This window comes from Leuciscus leuciscus (genome assembly GCF_965113295.1).
Source record: "Leuciscus leuciscus genome assembly, chromosome: 4".
NCBI classification, from domain to species: Eukaryota; Metazoa; Chordata; class Actinopteri; order Cypriniformes; family Leuciscidae; genus Leuciscus; species Leuciscus leuciscus.
The window spans coordinates 4,191,339-4,214,158 of NC_138728.1; the positions used below are offsets into that span (position 1 = coordinate 4,191,339).

At 35.6% G+C, this 22,820-nt stretch overlaps 1 protein-coding gene across 8 annotated transcripts in view; it reads left to right on the plus strand.

Annotated features, from left to right (window-relative positions):
- kcnc2 (potassium voltage-gated channel, Shaw-related subfamily, member 2) overlaps positions 1–22,820 on the plus strand; it is a 69,718-nt gene that overhangs the window by 37,860 nt on the left and 9,038 nt on the right. The window contains exons 3-5 of one of the 8 annotated variants that reach the window (XM_082168420.1): positions 1,190–1,360; positions 5,149–5,242; positions 7,721–7,852. In XM_082168420.1, coding sequence (XP_082024546.1) covers positions 1,190–1,360; positions 5,149–5,210 — 233 coding nt within the window. In that variant the 3' untranslated portion in view covers positions 5,211–5,242; positions 7,721–7,852. Of the gene's footprint in view, positions 1–1,189; positions 1,361–3,920; positions 4,149–5,148; positions 5,243–6,598; positions 6,687–7,717; positions 8,329–22,820 lie in introns of those variants that run through there. The other 7 variants (XM_082168419.1, XM_082168422.1, XM_082168418.1 and 4 more) reach the window with 7 other exon arrangements.

Sequence of the window (22,820 nt, forward strand, 5' to 3'; positions counted from 1 at the left end):
CAGTATATACAGACTATACATTACTCGCCTGTTTTCAAGTTGTGGAAAAAAGTCATCATTGTGTTTTCCTGATCAGTTTTGTTATTATTAACTAAAACTTAAAGCTAAAATAAAACTATTAAAATTGAGTTTGCGTTAATTGAAATAAAATAAAATCTAAAAATAAAAAAAATAAAAAAAAATAAAAATAAATAAAAATAAATAAAAATACAACTAAATAAAATAAAATAAATCTGAAATAAATATTAGATGAAAAATTAAAGCAAAAAAACTAGCTTTGGCAACTAGCTGAAATAAAATAGGTTTAAGGTGAAGTAGTAAAATGACTAAAGCTAAAAGTGAAATAGAAATAACAGGAAAATAAAAATGACAAAACCGCATAACGAAATTACTAATACTTAAACTGAAATTAAGATGAAAACTGAAAATATAAAGCTAATTCAATATATTAATAAATGCTATAAAAAATTAGATGGGAGGAAAAACGTTCACAAAACTTTTGAGTTCTTCATGAGCGAAAACAAAGTTTTTTCGAGGGAAAGCATTGAAATGTCTACATTTTCCTCCCACCTTATATTTTTCACAACACCATCATGTCCCTTTAGGGGCTCCGTAGTTCATGATCGATTCAGAAGTGCAAAAATGCACATGTTAAATGCATATTTTATTTATGGTAAATGGACTGAAATGAACCGATGGATATTACATATTAGTTAGTCAATGATGCATCATACAAATGACAAAAAAAGTCTTAAAAGTTAATGAAAAAGAACCTTGTTGTGTGAGATAATACATTTAAAAAGATCTTTCATATACAAGTTATTTTCCAAATGCATAATTTTCCATTGACTTCTGCTGATTGTATTATGAGTAAATGATATGTTGTCTCCTCTCTCACAGATGTCTGTCTGCATTGTTACATTTTCATTAAGACATTGGATCTTTTTAAAGCTATTTTTCTTCAACAATATAGGCAATTTCAGGTTTTACTATTCTTATTCGGGACATTTGATGCCCACAATGTAGGTAAACCCTGACCCTCACACAGCTTCTGATGACTCATTCGTTCGACCCAATTTCGGTCCTATTTTCGTCTTGTGTTTGACCTCTCACCTCTGTCTCTAGCTGGTACGTGTCCCAAATAAGCAGATGTTGTTTTTCACTGTTCGTGCTCTTCATTTCCCACCAGTGTTGTCTGCGGACTGCAGCGCAGGAAGTGACATCACCATGTCTCCAGAGGAGCGGATACCCATGCGTCACTCCAGCATGCGTGAACAGGACCGTCACACTGAAGGCACGTGCTTCCTATTGGCCGCCAGCGACTACACCTGCACAGCAGATACAGCTATTCGAAAAACAGGTATTATTCTGCTCGTCCAATCAAAACCTTCCATTCTTCATATTAGCATATATGTCCAAACAAATGCCCATCACATTTCCTAAACTCTAAACCCATTTCATCCCTTATATCTGTCAATCCATTGTCATAAACATTGACTCATGGATGGAAATGAAGAACTTTAACTGTTCAGAAGGTTTATATAGTATACAGATAATTTATAATTTTTGCCTTGCTCAATATGAGTGTTTTCCTCGCTCTCCTCCCTTTTTAAAGAGGTCCTATCATGCTTTTTTTCACATGTTCAACTCTCTTTAGCGTGTAATGTTGCTGTTTAAGCCTGAAAAAGGGAGTTATTCTCTATGTCAGTGTTTCTGAACTCCCCGAAACATTGTAGTCTTAAGGTTTTCGTCCTGAAACAAACACGTCACAATTTTTCTCATTTAAATAATTTATACGCAGAATAAAGGGGCGGGGCGGTGCTTGGTTGAGCTTGTTAGTAGTGTGTTGAAACTCTTGGTTATGGTAAGGGGCGGGACATTTCCCAAACACACTCGAAGCACTTGACCAATCACAACACACTGATCCAGCCGACCAATCAGAGCACAGTGTGCTTTTCAGAAGGAGGGGCTTCATAGAGACAGGAACTAAACAGAGCGTTACTGACAGACTGGGAAGAGAGGAGCTGCAACAATGGAGAATATGTGAATGTTTTTAACATTCAAGCATGAAAACCTGTTATAGTAGAGCCCTAAAGGTCATAATTTAATATAATATTTAATAAATAATAGGTCCTCTTTAAAAGTCTATTTATTTTGCTGTCGTACCTATGCATCATTATTTGGCTGGCTAAATTATTATTATTATTTTTTTGCATTGCTTTTGCATTTTGCATGAATACTTAACTAGTATGACCCTATAACAAGGCAGATGTTGAGTTGGCACCCAAGACCACATGGCTGTATTGTTTGACAGACACAAATGCTAATAACCCTGCTGGGAGGTTAAATGTGGACCAGCTCAAGGGCAAAGGCACCCGGTGGGGCCGAGTTTGTAAGGTCAAACTCTGTCCCAGCCTGGCGTCCCCTCAACACTACCAGTGCTAAAGGGCAGTAGAAGGTTAGCACCAGCTAAACAGACTTATTGAGGCCATTTACATGCACATTCTTACCCCGGTTATACTTAATAGGCCGACAGTAAATGTGCCATGTAAACACGTTAAACCGTTAAACCGGCTTAAGCATAAACCGATCAACACAACTAGATTTTCGCCCCTCACCACGATTTCTCCCAGCATGTAAACGCATTAACCTGCGTTCTTATTGAAGTGTGTGATGTGTGACGGGAAAGCAACTTTACTGTGAATTTGCTGCAAATCTGCATCCAGAGCGAGCGAGCGTTTCGCTGTAGGGGAGGAGGAGGTATATTGCAAACTCTGACTCTTTCTTGGCCCCAGAAATTGTAAAAATGTGTTCAGATCTCGTGCAGAAGTTCCTCAGTCAAAATGCATGAGAGGATAATATTTGAGTCTGTAAGTTTCCCGCTGACATTCTTCGCTTTTTAATGCTTTATTTAATATCACAACAAACATAACGTGTGAAATACTCAGTCAGATACACAAATGATTACATTTTGACGGTTTACTTGCGTTACCGGGTTATTGGTTTGCATGTAAACAGGTTATTTCAATAAGCAGATTTTTGTGAGTTATCAGCATGTTTGTTTGCATGTAAACCGGCTCATTGTTGCTTTATGGCTGTGCATGACAAGTCACTCTACAAGCTATAGTAATATATTACAGGGCCAATATATAGATATATATTATTGTTTTAGTTTTGAGGACAAGAGCTCAGAATAACCGTCTTCCATTATATACTATTACAATCCGATATACATGATACTGTACGTACTAACCAATATCATTTACTTGCATTGATCATCGTTTCATGATGTGTAAACAACATTCTAGAATTGCGTATATGGTCAGGACTGTTACTGTACACGTCTCTATATACTGAACTACTGAACTGCTGATCATTGATGAAACTCTGTCCATGAATGGCTGAAATAAGTATATTTGCTTTGTGAGCTTTTTAGCAACTTTTGTACAGTTTTAGTTGGCATTTCCATCCAGACTGGCTTTGAATTTTGTTTTGTTTTTGTTGTTAAATTTCGTCATCATCCTCATCATCATCATCATCATCATCATCATCATCATCATCATAATTAAACTGTGTTTTAGTCCCTCGTTATCATAGTAATTTATTTAGGAAATTATAATGCCCTATTTATGTATTGATCATTTAGCAATTCGGTTTCTCACAATTACTGAGCACATGATTGCACACGAAACATGTTCAGTGATCAAAATGAAACACTAAAACGAGCCAAAAAGCTTTTAATATAAATGTTCTAGACATTCAGTGTGAAAACTGCATCATTCTGATCGCTGGACACACAGTAAATGTGATGTGGTCTTATTTGTGTGCGCATATATCTCACGCCTGTCTGTCACGAGACACTTTTGTATTTGTTTTGTGTGTCTTTGTGCTCTTAATGTTGCGTTCTCTCACGTCTGAAGGCTTTGAGAAATCCCGAAGCTTAAACAACATAGCCGGCACTCTCCGTCTCTCTCCAGTGACCTCGCCCTGTCCGATTCACCGCTCCCCTATCCCGTCCATCTTCTGAGGCCACGCCTACTCACACATGCACTGCAGAGACTCCGCCCACTATACATTATACTCTCCCTCTGTGAATATAATGATTATTATGTATAGCACTGTATGTGATATTAGAAAGTAAAAAAAAAAAAGAAGACATTTTAAGGTGAATCTCACAAAATCATAATAGAAAAATATATAATTGCTTAGTAAAAAAATGAAGCCTATTTTAAGACTTTTTTTTTTTCATTGTGACATTTCAGTTAAACACATTTTCCCCTCAAATCATCAATGCTTTATAAAAAAATTGTAATTCCCATTATTCTAAGTGATTAGATTATCATTCTTGTATAATAGTATAAAAAAGTTTTTTTTAAAATTAAAATATATTAGTAAGTTATTAAATTACATACATTTCTACCATGATGCATAATTATTTCACAATTAAAATGTTAAATATATATTGTTTAACAGTAATGAGAAATATTATGTTTTTTAAAAATAAAATACTACGATGATGCATAATTACATCATAATTAAAAATATAAATATATTGTATTACAGTAATGAGAATTATCATTTTTTTCATAAATTACTACCATGATGCATAATTACTTTAAATTTTAAATATATATATATATATATATATATATATATATATATATATATATATATATATGTATGACAATTAATATGTCTTTTGCATATAATTTCAATGAAATTTTTTTTTTTTAAATGTCACAATGGAAAATGTTGAAAAATCTTAAACTGGCTTAATTTGCTTTCGTGATCTTCACGCATTTGATTTGATCTTCTTGCATTAACTTGCGAAACATTAATTCAGCGAGAGAGCAGGAAACTAACTTCAGATCTATTTGACACTGATGTTTCCAAAAGCAAGAGCAGAATGAGATCTAATTAGAAAAGCACGACCTCGCTGTCTATTTGGATTTAATTGTCTGTTTGTCTGTATAAATGTTCATGTTTGGAGCTACCAGTTTGTAGTTGGTGTGTGCATGGACCGCTCTGTCTGGAGACGTGTGTGTGTGAAGCCGTGGAGAGTCCGTGAACCGTCTCATGCATGACCTCTGTCTCCACCCTCTCTTGGCACGTACTGAACCGGCATCATTACACTGGTTGTACACACAGATAACTGCTCAGAGCTTGTGTTCACGGGGTTCAGCCGAACAGAGGGGAACGTTCTGTCTTAAAAGGGAGGGAACGGCCCAGACGAGACTCACAGGTAACAGACGCTCTCGTGCTGTGTGATGATGATGTCACTGGGGAGAGAGAATGACTCTAATTGGCCTAACTTGTTCAAATCGCAGTCAGATGTTGATTCAATTCAAAGAAAGCATTCAAAGTCAACATGAAATGCTGTTTTAACCACTGGAATCGATTGGATGGTGAAAAGTGGGCGTTACCCAATGAGGGGTTGAACAAGTAAAACATTTCAGAGGCGGAGCAAATACACCTCCCGTCAAAAGTTTGGGGTCAGTATGATTTATAATGTTTCTGAAAGAAGTCTCTTCTGCCCACTGAGGCTGCATTTATTTGATCAAAAATATAGGAAAAATTGTGACATATAATTATGACTCGAAACATTTGAATATCGTGCAGAAGTTCATGTATTTCAGCAATTCAACTTAAAAGGTGAAACTAATATATAGACTCATTACATGCAAAGTGAGATATTTCAAGCCTTTATTTGTTATAATTTTGATGATTATGGCTTACAGCTTATGAACATTTTCAAAATTTCTGAGATTTTGAATTCAGGGTTTGCATAAGCTGTAAGCCATAATCATCAAAATTTATAACAAACAAAGGCTTGAAATATCTCACTTTGCATGTAATGAGTCTAATATATTAGTTTCACCTTTAAAGTTGAATTACTGAAAAACATGATCTTTTGCACAATATTAAAAAATTTTGAGTTTCACCTAAAATAACTGTTTTCTATGTGAATATATCATAAGATGTAATTTATTCCTGTGATCAAAGCTGGATTTTCAGCATCATTACCCCAGTCTTCAGTGTCACATGATCCTTCAGTAATCAGTCTGATATGATGATTTGCTGCTCAAGATATACATGAACCATTATTAATGAATTGATAATAATTGAACAAATCTGCATATCAACATGATTTCTGAAGCATCATGTGACACTGATGACTGGAGTAATGATGCTGTAAATCCAGCTTTGATCACAGGAATAAATTACACTTTAAAATACATTCACATAGAAAACCGCTATTTTAGATTGTAATAATATTTCACATTTTTTCCTGTATTTTTGATCAAATAATCGCAGCCTCATGGGCACGAGACTTCTTTTAAAAACATTATAAATCATACTAACCCCAAACTTTTGAACGGTATAGTGTATGTTTTTATTAAAACGTGCTCTTATTTTTTTTTTTGCACAGGAACATGTTTCTCATTCCATGTTGACTTCAGTTCGCTCTCTTGATGTAAACTGTAAATGCATCAATGAGTCATGTATTTCTATTCATGCTTGCAGACACATTCGTAGTCATAAGTAATTTAATACATGGTCTGATCTAAAATATTTCATCATTCATTATTAACTACAGACAAACAACTCACGTCACCCGAGTCATTCATCTGCATCCTCTATACTCTGTGTGATACATATGTATTTTTAGCCAATGCTAATTATGCAGGATTTTAATCGAGAGATAATTCTGAGATTTATCCTGAGCATCATGTGAGTGGATCTAGAAGGGAAGGTTGCTAAGCAACTGGCATAGGGAGATTTTCTGTCACGCATCCTCAGCATAAACTTCATTTGCCACTTTGTGTCACACCCTGCACAGTGTGTTACCTGAAATGTTTTCGCAAGCAATAAAGAGCGCTGTAAGTGTACACCTGAAACGCTGTTTGCTCACTCTGCACGTCCTGAATGTTTGATTGTCAATCACTGAAAAGCTGTAATATTTATATATGATCATATATGCAATTAGAGATGTACTCAGAGATGAATTATTATGTTATGATGTTAGGGTGAATCTCACAAAGAAACATCTCAGGTCACATTTAATCCCAAAATCAAAAGAAATTATATGTTGCATAAAGAAAAATTAAATCTGTATTTATTTTTGCATTGCACAGTCAATGACAATTAAGTAAAATTTCTTTAATGGAGAAATTGAATGCATAAAATCTCACTTTTATTTGTTTTATTAACATGAATTCAGTCAGTGTTATTTTAGCTTCGAGGTACTATTATATATCATGTTTTGAATTAGTTTGCATTTTCATTTTTTGTTACAGTTTTAGTAATTTAGTTATGTGTTTTTGTCAAACTACTTTTAGTCTTAGTTATTTTAGTACGTCAAGTTAAACTTATTTTATTTCAGCTAATTGCCAAGTCAACATTTCTCATTTTCATTTATTATTTTTTTAACATTTTATTTTATTTCAGTTCAAGCTTATAATATTTCAATTAACAGTTTTGGTTTATGAATTCAGTACAAAAGAATGCTGTCAAAATACAGCATCACAATGCAAATCTTAACGGTCCAAAAAATATATAATTTCCCTTTTTATTCATGCAAAATATAATTTCTTCAGGGTGAAATTTGACCCAGATGGGGTTTTTTTTACATTATTTATGAGATTCACTTGTTCAAAGATGCAATATATTTTGTCTACAAATGTTTCTTTTTGTTGTTGTTTTTTTTTCAAAAAAGAAGAAATTGCTCATATTGAAGCGCATTACTGATGCAGCGGGTGTTGTTGCGTTCGCAGCTACTGTATCACCTCTGGCTGACGTACAGTTTATATCGGCCAGAGACGGGGAAGGCGGGGCCAGCAGAGACTCAGATGGATTTGATGAATTGGATTGGACAGTCTGGAATAGAATAAGCCTGTGATTGGACGGTTCTGAAAGCGGACGCTCTGTGAACGGACGGACTCCTCATGACCGTTGGAAATTCCCCGTTTTTTCTGTGTGGAAACAGACTAAAGCCGGCTGGCACAAAAAAAAAAAAAAAAAAAAAGTGTCACGAAATGGATAGTGAAACGTTTCCTGCTTAAAACAAGTCGGCTTTCCATTTAAATGTCGCATCTGTATAAAGGACACACATCCACCTGTGGCTTCCCTTCTGTGTCAGGTAGCAAATCCAACTCCCCCTCGAACCCCTTTCCAAGGCCTGTCGTTGCAATAAGTGTATTAAGATGTGTAGAGGCACAAGTGTTTAAAAATGAAGTATTGGTGTATCGACTATACTAAACTACAGAGTAGAGAGAGAGTAAACATGATCCGTTTAATAAATGTGACCTCCAGTCATATATGCTTTTATCTGCTCTAGTATCTGGTGGATTCATTGTTGTCTCTGTGTGTATGTGTGTGTGTGTGTGTGTGTGTGAGAGATGTTCATCTCAAATGGGACACTTGAAGACCTCATGAAAGCAGTTTTCTTTCTTTCGTTTTTAAAATAACCAATATACCTTAGCTTACATGCCATTGGTCAATGATGATGCCCTGTTAAGTTGCATATTAAGCTAAAATGTTTTACTTTTAACGTATACATCTTCTAAAAGTTGATTTTGTCAGCTTTTAAGAGTGCATATATGAAGCCACAAAACTCTCTATTTGAATGTCATGGGGTCTTTGAATGTGTGTGTTGATTTATCGCAGTTCTCTTTCCCATCCCTGTTTCCTGGAAAATTTGCCCAGTGCAACAATCAGATGTGATGTGCAATAATGATGTGAAACAAAGCTGCACCGATTCACACTGTGATTTGAGTTCAGTCCGTGACAGAGCCTCTGGAAACACGCGCCATGAACACACTCGCTCTAATTAGATCCTTTCATTTCTTTCAGCCATGGAGAGATTAGAGCTGTCACATCAGCGTGTGTGTGTGTGTGTGTGTGTGTGTGTGTGTGTGTGTGTGTGTGTGTGTGTGTGTGTGTGTGTGTGTGTGTGTGTGTGTGTGTGTGTGTGTGTGTGTGAGAGTGTGTGTGAATGTCATGAAATCTGTCAAGAACATGTCCAGGTCACATTTCACTGCACAATCAAATAAATTACATTGTGCATAACAAAAAAAGAGCCTGTTTTAAGACCAGTAAGATTGTATTATATTCAAGACAACTGTGGGCAAATGAGTCACATTTTTAATTTATAAATTAAAAGCAGTGCTAATTCCAACATGAATTATATATAGCCTATAATGAAAAATAAATACACTAGCATTCAAAAGTTTGGGGGCGATGTGAAGTCGTCTCTTCTAATCAGCCAGGCTGCATTTATGATTAAAAGTACAGTACAAATTGTGACATATTATTGCAATATAAAATAACTGTTTTCTACTTTAATATATTTTAAAATGTAATTTATTCCTGTGATCAAAGCTGAATTTTCAGCATCATTACTCCAGTCTTCAGTGTCTCATGATCCCTCAGAAATCATTTTTAATATGCTGATTTGGTGCTCATTTCTGGTTATTATCAGTGTTGAAAACAGCTTAATATTTTTGTGGAAACCGTGATACTTCTTTCTTTAGGATTATTTGAGGAATAGAAAATAAATTAAAAAAGAACATCATTTATTTTAAATAGTGATTGTTTGTAACATTATAAATGTCACTTTTGATCAATGTAATGCATCCTTGCTGAATAAATTATTATATATTTTTTTTCCATAGTGAAAATAAATATTTGTCACAAAAAAAAAAAACAATACAAGAAATCTTATTGTTCATAAAAATAAGCATTCATTTCTTTCTTTGGAATCTGTGTTTAAAATGTGAAACAGACATGTTCTTGATGATGTGTGCTTGAGTGTGTGTGTGTGTGTGTGTGTGTGTGTGTGTGTGTGTGTGTGTGTGTGTGTGTGTGTGTGTGTGTGTGTGTGTGTTCCCACCACCCACAGAACTTAAGAGGATAGTATTCTTCATGTTAATATTATCTGCTGCTTTACGAAGTCAGGGCACCGTTTCAAATATAAATTACAAAATGTAAAGGTATATATTTTTGAACTTAGATCTTGTATTTTTGTGTCTCTTGAAGAGTCTCATTGTCCCGCGGTGTATCTGTATGTCCACTCTGTGCAGACTGTGAACCTGGAGTGTTTTCATGTTTCAGTGATTCGACTTTTGAACATGTATTGTGGAGTCTTTTGTCAGCCTTTTGTAGTGCATGCAGAGACCCATGGTCAAAATGTAAAGACTACGTCTGAAGAATATGTATAGTTCAATGCCATGTGAGACAGTCGGATAAACATATTAACATTGTTAAAAAAACAAACAAACAGCTTTCTTTTCTTTCTGTTTAAGCCACGCTGCATCACCTGGACTATAACACGAGGACAATGCTCAGAGTTACATCTATGCATTTATCCAAAGAGGAACAGAAGCAATTTATCAAAGAGCCAGCAATATTTGTAATATACAATGCCAGATGTTGCTCTTTCATAGTTCAGAGTTTTCTTTCACTTTTCCATCAGATGATTCTCCTGAAATTCATGAGGAGAAATAAAAAAAGACACAATTGAGATGACTTTTGACATTCGGTAAAGATGAGACCTTCTGAACCTCTGGAGGAGAGATGTGTGAGAAACATCTGAGACTTTCAGCAAACGTCTAAATTTGCTTTGCATCCCAGCTAACAAAAAATCGGTTCTAAAAATATTTTGCTAACATTCCCATGCATTTTTTTTTTTTTTTTGAATGTTCTCCGATGTGGACGTTAAAGCTGCACTCCGTAACTTTTTTGGGTTAGAAATGATCAAAATTTGTTTTTGAGAAAGTTCATAACCAGCCAGTGTTCAACACTCTCTGCTTGCCTTCGCTCGACTCAAAACTATGGAAGCTTGTTTCCGCCACAGAGTGAAAAATAAAAAAGGTAATTGCGACTTTTTAATCTCACAATTCTGACGTTTTTTCTCACAATTGCGAGTTTACATCTCACAATTCTGACTTTTTATCTCAGAATTACGTGATATAAAGTCGCAATTGCAGGTTATAAAGTCAGAATTGTGTGATATAAAGTTGCAATTGTGTGTTAAGTCAAAATTGCATGATATAAAGTCGCAATTGCGAGAAATATACTTGAAATTCTGACTTTTTTTCTCAGAATTGCATGTTTATACAGGTATCTCGCAATTCTGTCTTTATAATACACAATTGGGAGATATAAAGTCAGAATTGCATGATATAAAGTCGCAATTGCATGTTAGAAAGTCAGAATTGTGAGATATAAACTATTCTGAGGTAAAAAAAAAAAAAAAAAAAAAAGTGTATTTTTTTCCCCTTAGAATTGGACTTTATATCTCACAATTGTGAGTTTATATCTCACAATTCTGAGAAAAGATGTCAGAATTGCGAGATGTAAACTCGCAATTGTGAGATAAAAAGTTGCAATTATCTTTTAAAATGTTTTTTCTTTTCTTTTTCCCCAATGGGTAGATAAAATCTGTTTTCATGTACACATTCTGATCAGACGAGATGAACAGACACTCATCTCTCCCATCGGCCTTGATGTAGGTCTCAATATGTAGGTCTTCTTCTGTCCCGTCACTACGGACACCGTTGCCATGGTGGGGAAACAAAACAGCAGGAGGGTGAGTTTGTGTTTTTTAGGCCGCGGGCCTCCCATGAGCAACTGTATCCATAACGACCAGGGAGTTTCCGTATCCATAACAACTCCATCTCTGCACAAACCCGCTTCTGAGAAGACTGAACTGAAGAGCATGAATATTGCATCACAGTCTCTCTGCTCTTCTCTGTATGAACCACTGTGTGATCTACAGCTCCACAACACACACACACACACACACACACACACGAGCTCGTTTAAAGTGAGCACAGCGTCTAGACGAGATCAAGTTTTGTTTATTTACCCTCAGAAATCACCATCTTTTGCATACTAAGTGTGCAGTGTTTGCATTATCAACTGTTGCATGCAAAACATGCGTTTGATTGGAAGAATTTGGGATTCTTGTTGTTGTTTTTGTCTGAATTGATGAGACCAGCACTACTTTTTTCCCATATTGCAAAACAGTTATCCATTTCTTTATACATTTATATACATTCCTAATGTTTTTGATGTTAATGTTTTAAAATAAGAAACAATATAATGTGAAAACAAATAGCCTAACTACTACGTATATTATAATAAAAATTAAAACGAGCAAGAATGCTGTTGTTCAAGTACCAACAGCACAACTGCGAGTGTGAAATTGCTTTTATACAACACTTCAATAATACTAAAGTTAAGTTGTTCAATAAACAATTTAGTATTAAGGAACATACATTTTAGGCATTTTTGCTCCACAACAAAACAGCTTAAAATGAAGTCGAGCTGAAAACATCTGCGCATCTCCAAGGCGTTTTCTTCCTGGGATTTTAAACGAATTGGTTGAGTGAATGATTCAGTGACTCCTTTATTAAAAACAGTAACATGTTTCGTTCCTGAATTAATCAAATCATTTGAATGAATGGTTAAAGGGATACTTCACCTCTGGAAAGATGAATGTGTATTTAAAATAGGTCATTTATGTAGAAGAAATGTGAAATCATTTTTGAAATTGGAGCTTTCTAGACTGAGAAAAGCCAGAAAATGTATTTTTGGCTTATGTGGATGAAAAACAACAACTCCCAGAATGCACTTGCTTCGCTGCCCTAGGAGGCCACTCCCAAGCCACGCCTACCGGTAAGAGAGCGCAGTTAAACAACAAGTCTAGGCTACTAGTGAGGCTCCGTGACGAGTCTGCCCGGGATTTCGAGATCGCCCAAAATGTCCGGGATTCGGCTTTTGCGTTCTACAGTCGCCATTCATTGTGTTTACTGTGGCGAGCAGGACGAGGCTGAGGGCCGCGGGAGAACGGCACGAGGCCGGTGGCGTCATTACTGAGACGCACCGGTCTCGTATCTCTCACGGAGGAGCGGGAATTTTCTTAGCAATGTTAAAACGCACATCAACCGATCACTTGTTTAGCGTTCATGTAAACACTACATTCAGATTCACCAATCGGAATGAATTCAGTTAGATTGAAACAAAAGGTGTGCATGTAAACAATAAATGGCGACTGCAGAAAGCAAAAGCCGAATCCCGGACATTTTGGACGATCTCGACGGCCGGACATGTCCGGGAAAAAGAGGATGGTAACCCCTACTACTCAGCTTTCTCCTACTACTCAGCTTTCTCCACAGAACAAGAGCCTGCTAGCTTAGCTTCCAAAGAAAGATGGCTGACACTATGTGTAGATTCTGTGAGTGTGGTCCCACCCTCTATGGGCGGGCTGAAAACATGCGGGACAGCTCCTCCTACTGGCTGTAATCTTTAGCCTCTGGCCAAAAAATCCTCCGATGACGCAAAATGACGATTTTTGCGTCATCAGAGGATTTTTTCCAGACAAAAAATACATAAATCTCTCATCTCAGGGGGATATGAGGGTGGAACGCACAGTCATTCGAAAATACTACAGGTTTTCTACTAATACAAAGCTTAATGCTAAATCCTGAAGTATCCCTTTAAATGACAGTCACTTGTCGCCAACTACTGGTGTGTGGATGTAACTGTTTTCTTTCCTCCATTGACATATTGAGTATTTTAGTAGACAAATAAAAATTGTGCATAATCATGAATATTTTTCTGTCATCAAGGTAAACTTTTTAAATAAATTAAAGTTTCTTTTGTCAACTTTTAGGAGTACTTAAGCATACAGGGAAGTTCAACGCTAAAAGACATGAACAGAAAGCCATACTTTTGTGTGAATTTTTTTATGTCAGGAGGAATTAATTATATTTCTCAATGTTTTCTGAACGTTCCAAACGTATTTTTTTTTTTTCGTTAAGGGAACATTCCCTTTGATCATGTTGCAAACATTATTGGAATGTTACTTTTTGAATGTTCATTGAACATTCCGAAACAAGTGGTAACATTTAAAAAAAACGTCCAGCTAAAACATTTCAGGAGAAAAACGTTCTATCTACGATGAATACACATTTTCTTAATGTTTTGGGAATATTCGATAACGTTGAAGGAGCGTTCTATTAACGTTAGTGGAAGAACATTTGTACATAACCTGAGAACCCTGTTAGCTGTGTATAAGAACACTCACGTCTGACTGACAGTCAGTGAGTCTGTATTGTTTAACCAACACACTGAAAACAGCTGAATTACCCTCCAAATACAGCCGGCTGAAGCGAGCGCAGCATTTTCTGTGTGTGTGCGTTCGTGTAGGAGGTTGTACTATTGCAGTCTGATTGCTCACAAATGGAAATCAGATATGCATGACTCAAATGATACTTCAGCAGCACTGTGAATTGTTCTGCGATATGTCAATGGATGTCAAATTGATGTGTTATTCAGAAGCACAGACGATTACCTGACTCGACGTACAGCCGGATTCCCTACAGGCAACACGCATCTGAAACTTTAATACAACTATAAGAACACTTTAATATTTTACCGGGACATGAAGACTTTAAATGTTTCGCTGTAGCCGCAGGGTCATGGCAGTTTTTATGCTCCCAAAAAGTATTTTGGGTAACACTTTATTTTACAGTGTCCTTGTAACATATGTTACATGTACTTACTGTATTAATAACAGTAAATTCTGCATAATTACATGCAACTAACCCTCAACCAAACCCTAATCCTACCCTAGCCCTATAGTAAGTACATGTAGTTAATATTACCTAGTACTTAAATGTATAATTACACTGTAACAATGACACCTTAAAATAAAGTGTAACCGTATTTTGTTTGTCTATTTGCCTTATTCATGACAGAGCATTATGTTAATGCATGTCATATCTTAATATATTCATACCCTATAGTTGAATTACGCCAATTAGAGCTGGGGGATAATATAGTCACTTTTTTTGTGCAATTATTACCTTAAAGGGATATTTCAACCCGACGTAACCTCTAAAAATGATTTTATTGGTATAAATGAATGTATGTGGGTTGACTCAGGTTAGGTCAGGAAGTCAGATTAATGTGTTAGATGCTAAATATTTTGGTAATTTTGGCATAATTTTGTGTGTTTTTGTCCATTCAAGTGCGAAAGAGAAAAAAAAAATATATATATATATATATATACAGTATATTTATCAATATGATCTGTTAATCTATGACTATAAGGAGTTTTTTACAGTGTAATTAAGGGATATGTTTTATTCTTCCGTATAATGAAAATTAAATCAGAACAAACACAGTCAACCTTCAAAAATGATTAAAATATTGTGAGTCAAGACAGATATTTTGGTATACTGTTAATAATCAAAATGTGGCACGCATGAGGAAGGGTTGAAGGTGATGAATTTTAGTGAATAATGACTTAATTGTTTTGGGTCTGTTTCTTATTCAAAGCTGTTTTTGTGAATTAATCATGTTCCAGTTTTATGGGCTGTTTTATGTTTTCTTGTTGTCGTTCTTGGAGCTTAGCGTCCTCAGACATCTTTTGTGTTACGCAGAAGAAAGTTAGGTAACACTTTACTTGAAGCCTTTATATATAATGCATTATAAAGATATTCATAAAGTACAGTACAGGCCAAAAGTTTGGAAACATTACTATTTTTAATGTTTTTGAAAGAAGTTTCTTCTGCTCATTCTGCTGCATTTATTTGATCAAAAATACAGAAAAAAAATGTAATATTGTGATATATTATTACAATTTAAAATAATTGGTTTTCAATTTATTATACTTTAAATTATCATTTATTTCTGTGATGCAAAGCTGAATTTTCAGGATCATTACTCCAGTCTATCACATGATACTTTAGAAATCATTCTAATATTCTGATTTATTATGAGTGTTGGACACAGTTCTGCTGCCTAATATATTTGATGAATAAAAGGTTAAAAAGAACTGCATTTACTCAAAAAAATTAAATAAATTCTAATAATATAAATCTTCTTTACTATCACTTTTTATCGATTTAACACATCCTTGCTGAATAAAGTGTAGCGTTTATACGCCCGTATAAATAAAATTAATTATTATTCATAACGGATTATGATCAATAATTAATAATTGAATTATTTTCAGAATTTACTGTAGCAGAATCAATAGTATGATCATTTTATCAGTTCATCCAATGAACAGAAAGCATAAACAATTATTAACTGCAGGAAATATAATATATCTTCCTGGCCAAGAAAGCATAATCCCCAGCTAACAGTAAATTAAGAAATAAATCAAAGGTAAAAGCATCGGTAACTTAGATCGCAGTTCAAGACAATAAATTCGTAAGCACATAACACAAGTAATACTTCTCTTTTCAAATACAAACAATACTTTATTGATTATATGACTAACACATAAAACTAATATCTAACACAAACACACGCACACGCATTCATACAAGTTGCCAAAAGAAAGAGTTTGGAAAGAATGAGTTTAAGAGTGAGACGATGAAATCTCAAGATTCTATGCACTTATAAGACATGACCTGAACGAACCATCAATCATTAATTTAACCCTTCTATCGTTTCTTAGACAGGTTATTAAATTTATATCAATACACCAGTTCAGCTTAAAAGTCTGGAGGTTACTTGCTCGTTTTGCGTTCCTTTTTCTCTTGGGATTCCCTTTCAGCGTAAAAGGGATTTCCCGAGTTTGTTCGTTGGCTGGTCTCCTCGTGCCTGGTCTGAGGCGGCCAATCACGTGGTGTAGGCTACTGGCGGGTTGATGGAAGTCTTTGTTGAAGCTGGCTTTGCAGAAGAAACGTGGACCGAAACTTTGCCGCAAAACTTAACTTAGAACCGAGACTCACAACGGAAAATAAAGGAAAACTTAGAAAAGAAAGAAAATTGAGACGAGAGTAGATGATGGCTTGAATGAAGCTGTTGAACCCGTTCTTCTGATCTTAATTTGGGTTCTTTGTCTCTGGCGTCTACATGGTTACTATAACCATCGTCTGCTGTCTCCACCCGACTTGTTGTTCTGCACTAAAACTTAAACTTTGTTCTGGTGTTAAGATTTTAAACTCAAAGTTTGTCCAACCTCCATGATGAGTTCTGGCCAATTAGACACTGGCTAAATTTAGGAGGTGGCGTTCTTTTCAGTTCTGATTGTAAATCATGCTTATCTGTGCTCTCCTTACTCTCTAAGCTCTAGCAGAGAGGAAAGAGACCACAGTTTAGACATTATTACTATTATAAGAATACGAAACACTTTGCAGAGATTTCAATCAAGCCATCTTTTGAATTAAGAACATACATACAGTCGGCATCTAGTCATAGTTGGGGGGCGTGGCGAGGGTGGAGTCGGCGTGGGGGAAAACACTGCGAACATCGTGTGTATTTGAATGACAAAAATGTGGTATTGCGAGTCATTAACGCCTGCCGACCAGCAACGGTACATTGTAAAATTAATTGCAATAGGTTATGATAGCCCTTATTTAATTAAAAACTGGGTCAATGACCCAAACAAATGGCCGGAGGTGTCGTTTCCAGACATATTTTGTTATCTGGTTGAATCTCCAAGACATCACGGCAGCTGTAGCGGTAACATTAGCCTATAACTCAATCAACTTATGTTGCATACTATAACTCCATAAAACCTTGTCACTTACCAATTGTACGTATGCTTCACTCCAAACTATTAATCCTTTTGTAAAACGGTGATCAGTAGCACGAAATTGCAGAGGGACTGTGCTGACAGTTATCCCTAAAGTCCTCTAGTAACTCACAGACTGCAGTCTACTCCATAGGTTCACGGCTCGAGTCATGAGCCTTCAGCTGATAACGCTAATGTGAGTGAGACATCCCTTATGAAAAACAACTATAGGAATCTTGTAGTATTTTGGGACAAAATATTATAGTAATCCTATAGGAATACTATAGTATTTTGGGACATATACTATAGAAGTACTATAGAGGTATTACAGAACATCACATAAGTATTATACACTACTATAGAAATCTTATAGGATTACTATAGGTCTTTTTCGTAAGGGATGTAGACAAAACTAGCCCACCACTGCCTAATACGAGTTTAACACCCACTACTATATCACACAGGGATCTACTCACACAAAAAAGAAAGCTCAAAAGCCATTTTGTCCTTATTTCCGGTTCTGTGTGTTTATTAGGAAGGATGTAGAACATCAATTCATAATTTGTTTGTTTATTGGCGGTACAGAAAACGACACAGCAACTCTTCGGCATGATTGCCCCGTGTATTTCAATGAGCGCCAAGGCAATGTTTTCCCCCACGGGCTAAATTCACATCACGTGACGGGGCGTTCCCGGGGGCGTTCCCAGACCAACCGTCTGTATCTATACGATCATGCTGACAGGAAGCACGACATACTTTCATTCAAACACCTAATAGTTATACCAATTACATGAATTATATGGTAGCTCAGAATATTAAACACACATATAAGTTGCAGACACAACAGAGTTATGTAGTCGCATGATGTTTGATAATACATACCTATGTATAAATGTATAGGATAACGCAATGTTAGTCGCTTTGGATAAAAGCGTCTGCCAAATGCGTAAATGTAAATGATAATAGGTCAGTCAAGAATTGTTCTGGGATGAGTTTTATGGATGTTTGATATGTAAAGTGTGTTGGTGTGTAAAGCTCTTGTTCTTGCTCTTTTAAATAGCCAGACTGGGGGCGCCGGACCGATGGCAAGATTGATGATGATCATGAGACGTTCTGAACAAATCTTCTCCCCTCATTTTCCGCGAGAAGCGGAAAGGTTGAATTAATCTTCTGGAAGAAGATTAGTTTGTGTTTGGTTCATCCTCGCAGTAGTTACAAAAGTATTGATTTATTTCAAAAAAGGAAAGAAAAAAATTACTGACCCCAAATGACTGACCAGTAGTGTATATTGCTGTTACAAAAGATTTCTATTTTTAAAACATTTTCTTCTTTTTTTTTTCTTCTTTTTTTACTTTTTATTCATCAAAGTATCCTAAAAAAGTATCACAGGTTATGAAAAAATATTAAGCAGCAGAACTGTTTCCAACTTTGATAATGAATCATCATATTAGAATGATTTCTAAAGGATCATGTGATAGACTGGAGTAATGATCCTGAAAATTCAGCTTTGCATCACAGAAATAAATGATAATTTAAAGTATAATAAATTGAAAACCAATTATTTTAAATTGTAATAATATATCACAATATTACTTTTTTTTTTCTGTATTTTTTATCAAAATAAATGCAGGCTTGATGAGCAGAAGAAACTTCCTTCAAAAACATTAAAAATAGTAATGTTTCCAAACTTTTGGCCTGTACGTTTGAATGCCTTATATCTTTTCATAAACAATTGTAACCAAAGTTAAAATGCATATGTGTGTGTGTATATATATATATATATATATATATATATATATATATATATATATATATATATGAAGAGTTCAGATGCAAAAGCCTCTAAGTGCCATCTGAAATTTTCTTCTAGAAGGATCATTCTTATCAAGCTCGTATATTTAAGTTCAGTAATTTCACTTAAATGGCAATGAAAATGACCTTTTAATTGTCATTTAAGTGAAATAACTGAACTTAAATATACGAGCTTGATAAGAATGATCCTTCTAGAAGAAAATTTCAGATGGCACTTAGAGGCTTTTGCATCTGAACTCTTCATATATATATATATATTACACTATCAATACACTAACACAATGTGGGAAATAAGATTTTTGCATGAATGAACCCTTAACAGGGATAAATCTCAAATTCTGAAGACATAAAACACACACATAGTGTCATAAATCGTAAACTCTCACCCATGGCAACATTTGGATCCATTCACTGTACATGTGAATCTGTTGCTATGAGACGAGCTGCTTCATTAGAGGAAGCATCATAGTGATGAAGCCAGTTTGTGTGTGTTTGTGTCTCGGTTCTCAAGGTCAGCACACACACACACACACACACACACACACACACACACACACACACACACACACACACACACACACACACACACACACACACACAGTCATTGAGCCAGAGCTATATCTTGATTGCATTACATTACATCATTATGAAATAGAATGTTGCATTTTCAGTATAACAGAGCTCTCATATATTCAGAGCAGAATAGCTATAATCATAAACGTGATATTGTGTTGCATATGGAAACGTATCTCCCTGTGTGAGGCTCTGATTCATGCCACCGCCGCTGCCTCGCTGTCTTTTATAACGCAACACTTTTATAGGCACTTTAATTACTGTAATCAAACAGTCATTGAAACGGATCTGGTCTTACATCCGCTCACATTTGAAATGCTGGTTTCAGTCGGCTAACTCGGCACATTTCAATTCATTTCCAGTGAACGCTGCCATGATGTGCTGGATGAAATGATTAGGAAATAATTGCCCTCGTCTTTATAAAGAAACGTAATTAATGTAATAATACAGGCTTAAACAATTGTATATCCCTTAGATTCGGGTGATCGATAGCATTACCCTGAGGAATACTTCTCATGTAGTTTGTATGAAAGAACACAGTTTTTCCTCCATTCTTCTTCCACATTTGAACTCTAATGTGATTGATTTGTTTTTGTGCAGATCATTCAGATCAATTGTTTTATTAATTAATGATAACAATGAGATTAAACTAAATACATGTGATTCAATTATTAAATAAATACAAATTTCTTTAAATAATTAATCTATATATATATATATACACACACACACATACATTTGATTAAAATAAACAAACCAATAATTGATTCAAATGAAAAATATTTAAATAAAAAATAAAAAGTATATACATTTGATTAAAATAAAGATAGATGATACAATTATTTGATTAAAATAAATAATAAATATATACACTTGATTAAAATAAATAAATCAATAAATGATAAATAAATTAAATAAAGAATAAATAAATGTAATCAATATTTATTTATAAAAAAAAAAAAAATTAAATAATATATTTGATTAAAAATAAAATAATAATAATACTTTGATGTATATCAATTGATTAAAATAAATACAATTTGATTTTAATAAATAATATATACATATATGCATTTCATTAAATAAAATAAATCCCTGCATTGATTAAAATAATAAATAAATAAACAAACATTGATTCGAGTAAATAATAAATAGATTTAATTTTAAAAACTGATTTAAAGAAATTGATTCAAATAATATGTGATAATATGTGAAATTGTTCCAGTGTGGCGGTGAGCAGCAGCAGTTATGGCCAGCGAGATGATGTTGAGGTGATTTCATGTGAATGAATGTGCAATATCACAGCATGACTGGTGTGAAAAATAAGAGGCGTTACTCCATTAGTGTAGACATCAGGTAACCGGTGACGGAAACCCGACAGAATCCAGCTGAGAGGATTAGTGTGGCTGTGTTATTAAATCTCACATGATTTCTGTCCGCTGTTAACTCTTCCCTCAGACGTAATTAAACAGGGGATCAGTCCGCTCACAAAAGACTGATGTGGGAATGGAAATGTGCTTAGTTGATCTGGGATGAATTGGACACATTTTTCACATTCGCCCTGCAGCTAAACACAATTATGTCTCCTTTAAAAGAGTCCCGAACAATACATGCAGAGTTTAGTTATGTATTTTAGTGCTGACACAATAATAATCGTAGTTAATGTTAATAATTGTCTTTTAAACCCAATTTCATCACAATTTGAAGTGAAGTTGGGGAAGATGCATATGGTGTATTGATGGATGACCTTTGAATGCTTAATCTGCGATCGCAGACGAGTGTAAAGTGAGAGGAGAGTGTAGAGGTCATTATCTGGCTCCAGCGGTCAGAACGGAGCAATCTGATCCCAACATCCGAACACATACTTATACAGGATGCTGTACTTATACTGCTAATGTAAGTTAGGAACATTCAAAACGTCCAGTTTTTTCTTGGTTATACGAACGTTATGGGAACATTCCATTTTAAATTTTAAATTTTGCAAACATTGAAATGTTTCTTTCTCTGAACATTCTAAAAAGAGTTACATTTAAAAAGTGCAACTACGTCCCAAAAAAGGTCCAACTAAAATGTTTTAGAATAAACATTCCATGAATGATGTATAAATAATGTTTTTGCGCTAGCGTTTTGAGAACATTATTAGAAGAAAGTTGACATTCCCTGTTAGCTGTGGTGTTTATAGTTATCGTTCTTAGTGTGATCGGGCCTTTAGCCAGCACTCCCTGATCCTTCTGTTGATCTCGGACCAGCTCCGTCTAGAGCAACAAACAGTGGCCACATTATCAGTCTGTCTGCTGCAGGTCTGTCTGTCTGTCTGCTGACTGCTGTGGGTCTGTCTGTCTGTCTGTCTGTCTGCTGACTGCTGCGGGTCTGTCTGTCTGTCTGTCTGTCTGTCTGTCTGTGTCTGTCTGTCTGTCTGCTGACTGCTGCGGGTCTGTCTGTCTGTCTGTCTGTCTGTCTGTGTCTGTCTGTCTGTCTGTCTGCTGACTGCTGCGGGTCTGTCTGTCTGTCTGTCTGTCTGTCTGTCTGTGTCTGTCTGTCTGTCTGCTGACTGCTGCAGGTCTGTCTGTCTGTCTGTCTGTCTGTCTGCTGACTGCTGCGGGTCTGTCTGTCTGTCTGTCTGTCTGTGTCTGTCTGCTGACTGCTGACTGCTGCAGGTTAGTCTGTCGTCTGTCTGTCTGTCTGTCTGTCTGTCTGTCTGTCTGTCTGTCTGCTGACTGCTGCGGGTCTGTCTGTCGTCTGTCTGTCTGTCTGTCTGTCTGTCTGTCTGCTGCAGGTCTGTCTGTCTGTCTGTCTGCTGCAGGTCTGTCTGTCTGTCTGTCTGCTGCAGGTCTGTCTGTCTGTCTGTCTGTCTGTCTGCCTGCTGACTGCTGCGGGTCTGTCTGTCTGTCTGCTG